Below are 11092 nucleotides of genomic sequence, written 5' to 3' on the forward strand. Positions count from 1 at the left end.
TAGCACAGCTGCTTTTGAGGTGCAAGTGTGCATCAGCGATATAACGTGGCATTCTCTCTGTAATCTCTCTAAGTCAAGAGGACCATCGCTGAGGTGGGTGGAGTGAAAACATGAGATAAAAAAAAGACCTGTGACGTGGGTGCAGGAATGGCAGTGGTCTCGGCTGGGACGGGTGAGATAGGGATCACAGGGATTATGGGAGCGGAGGGAGGAATGACATCTGCCTGCTAAACAATGACAGTGGAGGTCAAAGGTCAGAGCAGATGACACACAGCAGTAATGATTTTTTTCACGATTTCTCCTAATTTAATCAGATATTGAACAGAATTAAGAACAGAGAGGGAGGGAATAGCAGAGAAGATGAGGTAATGAAAACAGAACAACAAACAAAATAATCATGACTGGATTGGTCCATAAATTAAGACTAGACTCTGTAATTCCTTTTTATTATTAAAGGACTCTACAAACATTCAGTGTAAATGATTGTAAAGGGTGAAAAAAAATAGAAATGAAAAGTAAGAAAAGACCTTATAAAGAAGATATAAAAAAAACAACTTAATAAAAAATTATTATTTTGTCATCATTTACTCACTTTAATATTGCTCCAATCCGCAATTTTTTTTTTCTCAGTGAAACGCGAAAGCACAGTTTTGAAGGATGGTGACTAACGCTTACGTTCTCTAATTCTCCAAAAAAAAAAAAAAAACATACTGTAAAACAGGTCACTATGAACTGCTGTTCAAAACCACTTAAAAAACCTTTAGAACTCCTCTTTTATGGCCCACAAGCAAAAAAAAAAAAAGACAGCATATGGGTTTGGAATGACATTATGGTGAGTAAATAATGACAAAATTGTAATTTTGGCAAAACATTATAGATAGATAGATAGATAGATAGATAGATAGATAGATAGATAGATAGATAGATAGATAGATAGATAGATAGATAGATAGATAGATAGATAGATAGATAGATAGATAAATAGATAGATAGTGACAGAATCTCCATCAATGTAAACGTCAGAATGTGTGCTATTTTGTGACAAACCTTTCTTTAGACTTAAAAGGGATGGTTCACACAAAAATGAAATTACTGCCATTAATTACTCTCCCTCATGTTGTTCCAAACCCGTAAGACATTTTTTCATCTTCAGAACACAAATGAAGATATTTTTGATTAAATCTGAGAGCTTTTCTGTCCCATAGACAGCACCACAACTACCACATACAGGTAGAAGAAATTGTTTTAGGTAGAAGTTGTTATTTTTGTTTTCTTAGAGTACAAAACGTATCCTCGTAGCTTCATAACATTACAGGTGATCCACAGATGTCACATGGACTATTTTACTGATGTCCTTACTACCTTTCTGGGACTTGAATGTGGTAGTTCCCTTGCTGTCTATACAGGGTCAGAAAGCTCTCGGATTTGATCAAAAATATCTAAATTTGTGTTCCAAAGATTAACTAAGGTCTTTCAGGCTTGGAACAACATGAGGGTGAGTGATTAATGGGAGAAATTTCCTTTTTGATTGAATTATCTCTTTAAGTTATCTCTGGAAACATGGCCACAGTGTTTCAAGATTAAACGGGGATAAAAATAAAACTCCAGTCCAGCAATCGACATCCTGTTGTGCAGGTCTGTGAAGGATTAGATTTTCCTTTTGAATATGAAATTAGCTGTCAAGATGTCAATCAGAGCTCTGTAAGGTGAAGTGTGTCTGTCCTTTTAATTTCTGCAGGTTATAAATGTCTGTCTGCAAGAGAGACTTCAAACTACATGGCAACTGAACTATTAGCAACCCCTCAGAGGACCTCAGATGATGCCAACCCTGAAACAACATACAGAATTACCAAATTTTGCTATAAGTTTGATCGCATCATTCAATAATTGATGTTAATAATGTTCATTGTCTGTTTAATTACGTCTTTAATAGATTTTTCCATACATTTCTGCCATATTTACATAACCTGACTGTCACAACTGATAAGATACTACTAAATATTGTAGAAACTTAATTTTCTGTAAGGCTGCTAAAAAAAGCAATGCTAAAAAACTTGAATTGAACACAATATCTGCTAAAAAAAACTGAAGTGAACTATGACTAATTACTATTTGCAAAACAAAAAAATAAGATGCACAATAATATCCCAACGTAGATCATACCTTCAATTAATTTCACAAAAATTATGCCAATCAATCCAGCTTTACAATTACACAAAACAGACTGAGACAAGAGTGACACTTTTATACAGTTTTGATTTCAGATAAATGGAGCCCCAAACATGACAAAATACATATTGTGTCCACAATTTAAGAGTTTGTTCCCAGGATGTATTCATTTGTAGCCATGTGTTATTAAAGGGGTTATATGACATTCTAAAACTCCCCACATCTCTAAGTCACTATGTGGGAAGATTTACATAAGGTACACTTTCTTTCATTGTAGTTTTGTTGTTGCCGCCATCACCGCCTTGTCGTATAGACACTGTGTGTTTCACTGTAAAAGCAAAACTACTTTGTTTGGCCTTCCAAAAGAGGACACAACTAGAAATCATGTTAATATCACTTTTATAATTGGTTTTATGTTTATGTCTTGTCGCTCTGGCCAGAAAGGGCATCACAATATGTTACAGGGCGTAACATTTCCGTCCCACGCTTGAGGTATTTGGCCAATCACAACGCACTGGATAGCTGGCCAATCAGAGCACACCTTGCTTTTCAGACCGATGAGCTTTGTAAATATCGACACCTTTCAGAAAGGCGTGACATAGAGGAGAAACAATAATGTACAGTAGGTGGAAAATAATGTGTTTTTAACCTTAAACCGCATAAACACATTTCATTACACCAGATACACAAAATAATGTTTTTTAGAAGGCATCATATAATATATTTTTTTTATTTATTCAATTGTGTATTAATAATTAATAATTTAATTGTGGCCATGCTGTACTAATTTTTTCCCTCTTAGTTCACAGTTTAAATGAATTGAAACTAATATATTAATCCAATCAAAAAAAACTACTGATAAGTAAACAAGCAATAAATTCTTAATTCAAGGCCACATTATATTATTTTCCCCCCTGTATGTCATGTGCAGTACTCCATACAGAAATATATTTCCCATTCATTTTCTTCATTACAGAAATCCTTAATCAATAGCTAATTGTAAGTCTCGAACCAAAGCATTGAGTCAGCTCAGAAAAGACTAACAGAAAATGCAAAACAGATAATAAAAAATGAACTGTTTTATGTTGAAATTATCAGCTAGCCAACAATTTAGCTAATACAGATACTGTAGCATTACTTAAATTTCATGAACTTCATGTCTCAAGATTTCCATTATATTTTCATGGTCTAAGCAACTCTTACATCTCTCAAAATTGTGGCTAATCATTTCAAAATCATGGCTAATCATTCATTCAGAAATTAAACCATAATAGAGCATTGCCTACATGATGTGGACTGTGCACTGTTGTGGGAGAGGATCTGACGCAAGCGCATATCTATGGGAGTTCAGCAGATTCCAGCTCTACAGGAGCAAGAGTGAGTGTTGCCATGCTGTCAGTGAGGAGACATCCGCTGGCCCTCTACACAGGCCGTCTGTTTCAGCGTTCCCAAACAAAAGCAATCTGATCCACAGCCGCTTGTCCAAGTACCAGCCACAGCCAGAGGAGTCAGATATTCAGTTACAACAGTCCAGTTCACTCAGTCAACCACAGACTCATCAGTGCAACTACTAATTAGAAAGGGTTTCTGTTTCACTAACACTCACTCTCAGGGTTATGGCAGAGACTTGAGACTGTGGTATGTACTATGGAGCTACATTTGAGTGACAGCACAGAGGACATTACCAATTCAACCACAATGTTTTGTACTGCCTAAACTGACGAGTGTAACTTACATAAGAATCCATATACACTGCATGCTATTATGGCAGTGGTACAGTAGTCATGGCTTGTGATCTCGGAGTTAAAATTAGAATCAATCATTAGCATCGATCAGATAGACTGGTTTGGAGTTCAGCCTAAAGCACCCACCAATGTCTCAAATGAATAGCAACCCCAAACATTCTTCACTTTAATATCGCACAATACAGGCTCCATTTTAAACTATCATGTACATATAAAATGTATCAATATTATACTGATGATCTCAATATTCCTTTTCAAGTGTAAAAAAAAAGTGAAAAAAATGTTCACTAATTAAAAAAGTACTACAGTTTTAGACTGTAAATTCAACTTTTTGTCCGACTTTTTATCAGGTGGCAGTACAATGTAAAAACATGTATAAACACAATAAGTGCATTGTATCAAATGCTTAATTAAATGTAAGTACATCAGGATCAAACAATTAAAACACTTTTCTGTAAGTCTCTTATGCTCACAATGGCTATATTTATTTGATAAAAACAGCAATAACTAATTCTGTGAATTAGTTATAATATGCTGATTTGGTGCTAAAGAAATATGTATTTTTATTAACTATATTAAGTTGATATTTAGTTATTATTTTTGTGATTTTTCAGGGTTCTTTGATGAATCTAAACATTGTAAAGCATATCATGTACTGTACATTTTTTTGAAATGGAAATCTGTTTTATTTTGAATGGAAATGTATACATATTTAAATTTTTATGTCTGTAAATAAAATTGAATGTATGTCACATGAAGCTGATTTACATTACTGTATATTGCTTTCTCCAATATTAGTTTGCAAGGGCCTGGCGACCAAAATGACTGACCAGATATTGAGAAACACCAACATAAAACTGAATTCAGATGTAACCTTAGCTGAAATTCAAATCCTCATACAGTACCTCAGCTTCACCATCCCTCAACTCTTAATAAGACTCAGTCCCACATACCTTCTCCAGTGAAAACGTGCCCCAAGAATTGGCAAGCCACAAGGCACTGGAAGAAGCTCTGACTTTAGCTGTGCTTTTAGTGGGGCTCTTTTTCACACTGTCCCTCAGGTTGGTGAACTTTCCTCTGCTCTTGGTGGAGGCTGGAAGGGTGCAGGAGCTGTACTGCGGAAACCTGCGGGTCTCCAGAGGGGTCTGCTGGAAGTTGAGCAGGGTAGGTTGAGAAAGGTGAGGCGGTGGCGGCGGCTGCTGCTGATGCAGATGATGGTGGAAATGGTGATGGAATTGCGGTTGTTGAACCAACTGTCTCGGCGTTCGGGTCAGTGTACTGTGCACGTGTCCGACTCTCTGTTGCATTCTGGGATGGTTGCAGTTGGCCACCTCGTTCACCCCAGTCCTACATTCCATGTAAGCGCCACAGCAGTACTCATGGTTGTTGCAATAGGTGGTCATTGTTTTCCAAGCAAAGGGCAGACCGGCAGGTGAAATGATGGAGAACTCAGCCTGAAGAATGATGCGCTTACTTTGCTGAGCAATCGGGAAGGAGAGAGGACACACCGTGGTTGTAAATCTGGTCCTTTTCCCCTGGCTCCACTCTTCTGCCAACCTCTCTCACTGTCTATCTCTCTTTCTGCCTCACTCGCTCTCATCCCCCCGCACTTGCTCGCCAATTAATGAGCTCCAATGGGCACTGCACATGACAGCACACAGTCTCTTCTGCAGGCATGAATAATCAATGCTTCATTCTTGATTTCAGCATTGGCGTTTGGATGATCTGTGTGTCGCTCTTCAGACAACGGCGGATTTGCACCCTACGTTTGAGATTCATGAGGCTTTTTGGAGTCTGACACGCTTTTCAAAGCATTAACACAGGTCACAAAGTCACAGGTCACAGAGGATAAACGCAATCTCTATTAGATGCTTCACGTAGGGGGTGGGCAAACGGGCCGGTGTGGTGTATCAGAGCATATGATGGTTGAACGCAGCCTTGCTTTGACCTTGTTTTACAACTACTATTCACAACTAATCTCCATTTGTACCTGCACTGTAAGATTTTTACACAGTTCTGTGCTTCAGAGCTGACAGCTGGATGGTGGTCATTCATTTAAGCCTATGAGGTTTCGATAAAACTTGCTGTAGGTTATATTTGGTTTTAATGACATGGTGTTCGCTTAAAATTACAGTCGAACTACGTGTGTTTATTTCTTATTCTTAACCAGTTTCTTCTAGAATATAAAATAAGACCATCATCTTTAATCCAGCTGTCATTAGTGCAGTAACCATACATGTCGTTTTCACATATTGTCCAATTAAATAAGCAGACGCTTCAGGGCTTGAAGAGTGTGGGGACTACTTCTGCATTAGGATTGGATGATGTGAATGTACCGTTTCCTGTTGACTGCACCTTTTAATGTACCCTGTCCTGTTTCTTATGGGGCTGTGGGTGAGAAAGAGAGAGGAGGAAAATAAGGGAGAGAAAGCAAAGCTTGTGCCGGAGTTTTTTGAAAGTATGCCACCAAAGAATGGACACTAAAAGGAATATGTATGTCTTAGTATCTCAAGGACTGAAACAATAACAGTGAGTGCAAATGTTGAAAACGAAAAGTCAAAAGAAAGAATTAGCTTATATACAGTCAAACTTTAATTTAAATTTTATTTTATTTTAATTATTATTTTATTTAATTTTTAAACTTTAAATGTCATTTGTATTTTAAACCAGAGGAACATGAAACAAATCTGGACATTGCTTTCTTAAATCTGTAAAAAAAGAATGTGTTTAAAATGTTTTATTATTAAAAAAATTATGAATTTAGATTAAAATATGGTATTATAAAATAATAAAAAATGTTTTGTTATTTTAAAAGGAAAGAAAACAAAGTAATGTATGTTCAGATTTGATAAATCTATTTTGTGTGGGTGATGCTCACAGCAGAATATGTGCTACTTAATATATTGCTTTTTTCCCACTCACATTATGGATTGCTGCTGATTTTCTTTTTTAAACCATTAATATTAATGATAATGCTAAATGATTAATAGGAGCACATTAATGGTGTGGAGTTGATGAAAAGGTACTTGAGGTTTATCTAATGGACAAAATAAAAGGTTGGAAAACCCTTATAAAAAAAATTATAAAAACCTAAAATAAAAAATGATTTAATGTCATATAATGTCTGGATAGTGGCCATATTGATTTGTTTTATATGAAATTCACAGAAACGCCTCCTGCTGTACAGCAGATGGCTCCACACGCACAAACATGTTCAGGTTGGAGGAAGGCAAAGAAGGCACCATCCATATCAATGTGAAAATATCCAGTCCTCAGTGTGGCGCCATAAAGTCTGTCATAAGAGACTTATCTGGAGTCCATAAATGCATCAGACAATTTAAATCAAGTTCAAATTAGAATTGTATGATATTAAAATTCTGACCAATACCAACTACTGTTTTTATGTTATGGTAGATACAATACACAAAGTCGAAACAAGAGAGATCTGAATAAGATAAACTAAGAATAAATGAAAACACTGAACTAAAATTTGTAAACCTAAAATGAAAATAATTTTTAGTGCACTAGGGATCACAATATCATAATGTGCGGTATTAAAAATTCATATTAATTTTAATATTTGAGATTTTTTAAAGATTTGCTTTAATAAGCTAAATTTGAAAAAGAGGGAAACGAGCATAAACAATTAAATATTTAATACTGAAAAATTACGATACCGACAGTGTTTTCACTTTTCAGGACAATTAACCTACAAATAACTTACACTGAAGTAAAATAGGGAAAAAATGTATAAATTAATTGAAAAATCAGCTTTAAATATTTTTTTAAAGCTTGTTTGAAATTTTTTCCAGTACTAAAATATCTTTATAGAGATTCCTTAACCGACATTAACATTGTCTGTTAAGCATTGAAAAGTGCATTGAAAATGGCACAGAATCGCATGTCTTAAGTAGAGATTGCTGAAATTGGATGTTAATGCCTTGTACAACACTGAAGCATTGATCTATAACACAAAAAAAGACTGAAGAACATCCTTGAGTTTGAAAACTCAGTTTAACACTAGTAGTTTTCATGTTTAGCCAAGGGCTAGACTTAGGCCAGAAGCTTATGTTACAAGCTTGCATTTCACTCTGAATAGACTAATCAATAAAGACCGCTGTTCACCAGTTTGCCGGTGCGATCTTTCACTGACACAGGATCTTGATAGACATCACATTGGCCTGCTTCTGTCTTTGAATCGAATTAACTCATTCACAAACTAGCAGGCACTGAATGCTCACTGAAAACCTAAAGAATGTAGAATTTGACTCCTTTTGCATATTTACAGCCAAAAAGTGCAATCTTTAATAGTAAACGGATACATTACATTCAATCTTTTTTTTAATGAGATGCAAAACCACTACAGAGCAATAAATGCATCTTAACTTTGACACTATTCTCTGTACTTCAACATCATCTGAACTACAACTGAAGACTGTACAAATAATTCTAATGACTATTTTCTTTGTCTAGACTGAAATGCTCTATAGAGTATAACAGCTTGAAGAACCACATCATGCCATACATTTGATATTTGCAATTTTAAAACACCTTTTACTCTCACATTTTGTGGAGCTATCAGAACATTTCTCTGTTTAAAAAATCCTGACCAGTCTGACACAGCAAAACAGGCTCAACCAATGTTCTAAGATGGGATGGAGCTCTGTTGAAAGCTGTTACCATTTTTGCAATTCTTCCTTTAATGATGAAATGTGTATACTGAAAGAAAGCATTAACTGTTAACATACTGTCTTCTAAAACATGAATTGAGCTTAAAAGATAAATATCTAGGAAATCTACATGATATGTAAAAATTGATAGCCTGAATGCACTGTAAGTCGCTTTGGATAAAAGCGTCTGCTAAATGCATACATTTAATTTAATTTAATTTAAATAGCAAAAAATTGGCAAGTTAATAATTAGCAAGCAAGGCCACAAATTAGGAAAAATAATAATTACTATTATTAAATTAATAATAATAATAATATTTTTCTCATTTTTATTTATATTTATATAATCAAATAATTTGATCAAAATATTATAGTAATAATAACAGTTATAATAATTTCATTACTAAATTTGAACATATAATAATAATTGTTATTATTATTATGGTTTTAACTATTTTTAACTTCTAAATAAATATTTATACAACGATCAACTTAAAATATATAATAATTTCATCATCTTTATATGATTGTATTTGCATTAGTATACTATTCAAATAATCATCAATCATAATTATTAATCCACTTATATAGTTTTAAATGGTTAATTGGATAGTTGACTCAAAAATGAAAAGTCTGTCAGTAATTACTCACCCTCATGTTGTTCCAAACCCGTACTTCATTCAATTAAGGGGTCATATGAAGTTTATTTGGTGTATTTGGTGTAATGAAATGTGTTTATGTGGTTAAATATAGAGTCAATTTAACGCCACAAAAGAAAATTAAACGAAAAAACGAAAATTAAAGTTTTGAGGGAAATAAATTAGCTTTTTGCAAATTTAAATTTGCTAATTAAGAATTGCAAAACATTAATGAAACAGCGTGAAAGCAATGATTTTGCAAAACATATTTTCCATGGTCATATCTATTAATTTATTTGCAACGCTGCTTTTATTTTGCGTGTCAGTCTAGTTTAAGCTTGCGACACCATTTTTCATTTTTCCGCACGTCTCTCTTTGTGGCACGGTTTTGACGTGGGGGCGGAGTCAAGGGACGGGGGCGTGTACAACATGCCTCCCTGGAAGTGACGTCATCGGCCCGAGACGCAGCCGAGCTCACTGATCCAGGTCCTGTCATGAGCAGAGACTTTCGAGTGGATCGTTTCTTTTTATTCAATAGCATTAAAACATTCATGTTTTCGTTTTATTAACTTTATTAACAAATGCATGTGTATTAGCAGCGTTTGCTCAAGTTAATGAAGAAGTTAACACGAACATCTGCTTTTTATTTCTCTCGATGTCCTCACTTTTATAGCATTAAAATGTGTATTGTTTCATTTGGTGAACTGCAAGTATTTGTTTAAAATCTCTTAACTTGTGGGAGGACGCCAGAGGTAATAAGGATAGTTACATTACATGGTGAGTGGCTCGTAGCTTAGAAAGCTTCATTTGTAAACCAGTTTCCACTGGATTCTATGCGACTGGTGGCAACCCTGCGCTTAAAAGTGTCAGTAACCACAGAGACACTATTATACACTTGTACAGCACACTTAACACCAATCCGGTCAAGAGGTGCTGCCACCGCAAATGATCTACAACACATTGTTTGGATTAAAGTGCCAGCTTAATGACAAATTATCAATTAATGAGCACTCAAATCACTTTGCCCTCTGCAAAACCACCTCTAATGCGTCCTCCCATACAAATCGCAGCCAGAGGACGTCGAAACAGGATCTGCATGATCTTAAACGGGGAAGCAAAAATGTTCATTCGTGTTGCCATGATTCACTGAGGAGAATGTCTCCTACACACACACAGCCCACAGACTGCTCTCCTCCACCTCCCCCGGCCAGCACGCACAGGAGCGCCGCATCGCCTCAGCCGGAGAAACACTCGGCTCCCTCAAGAAGAAATTACTTTACTCTACAATAAAATCTTGCTGAAGCCATATATTACGCAAGGAAGGAAGGAGGATCTCTCTTATGTCTCAGCTTATCTAATAGGGTTAATGGGCAGGGTCAGGGAGGGTGATTGGGCGGCTATTACGATCGTGACTAATGAAGCGACAACCGCCTCATCTAATGTTTACCCAAAAGCAAGAGTCCACCTGCACATCATCTCCGATGAAAGAGACGCCGTCACACAAAGCTCTATGCTCAACAGATATGAAAAATAAATAAACAAGTGCTGCCACATGATAAAATGTCCTTGCTTGACGATCACTATGGCAACACCATGGCAACAGCTGAAGCTGCAGTGAGACCTGTGAGGCTATGCACGCTCTCAGGAAGACTGCAGCTCCACCGATCTTAAACTGCTCGAATTAACAAGTCGTTTTGCAGCAAATGCTGGGATTTTGGGTTTTCGATTGTGAATCTTTTTCTCACAATACTGCATTAAAACTTTAGCACTTGTATGTTTTTATTCATATTACGTCATACAGTTCAGTTAATGAGAATACAACTATGATATCTGTGATGCATCTAAATGCATATTGCATTTGAGTTCCCAT

The 11092-nt window shown here is 35.8% G+C and overlaps 1 protein-coding gene across 21 annotated transcripts in view; it reads right to left on the reverse strand.

The window, feature by feature from the left end:
- dlg1a (discs large MAGUK scaffold protein 1a) overlaps positions 1–11092 on the reverse strand; it is a 134813-nt gene that overhangs the window by 36012 nt on the left and 87709 nt on the right. For 8 of the 21 annotated variants that reach the window (XR_008154242.1, XM_052558417.1, XM_052558410.1 and 5 more), the window contains one exon: positions 129–227. The exons of 12 other annotated variants lie outside the window; for them this stretch is intronic. Coding sequence is in view for 8 of the 9 variants with exons in the window: in XM_052558417.1 (XP_052414377.1) it covers positions 129–227 (99 nt within the window). In the remaining variant the exon portion in view is untranslated. The remainder of the gene's footprint in view (positions 1–128; positions 228–11092) is intronic. One more of the 21 variants, XM_052558416.1, reaches the window with a different exon arrangement.

The sequence above is a fragment of the Carassius gibelio genome, chromosome B6 (assembly GCF_023724105.1).
Source record: "Carassius gibelio isolate Cgi1373 ecotype wild population from Czech Republic chromosome B6, carGib1.2-hapl.c, whole genome shotgun sequence".
Taxonomy (NCBI): domain Eukaryota; kingdom Metazoa; phylum Chordata; class Actinopteri; order Cypriniformes; family Cyprinidae; genus Carassius; species Carassius gibelio.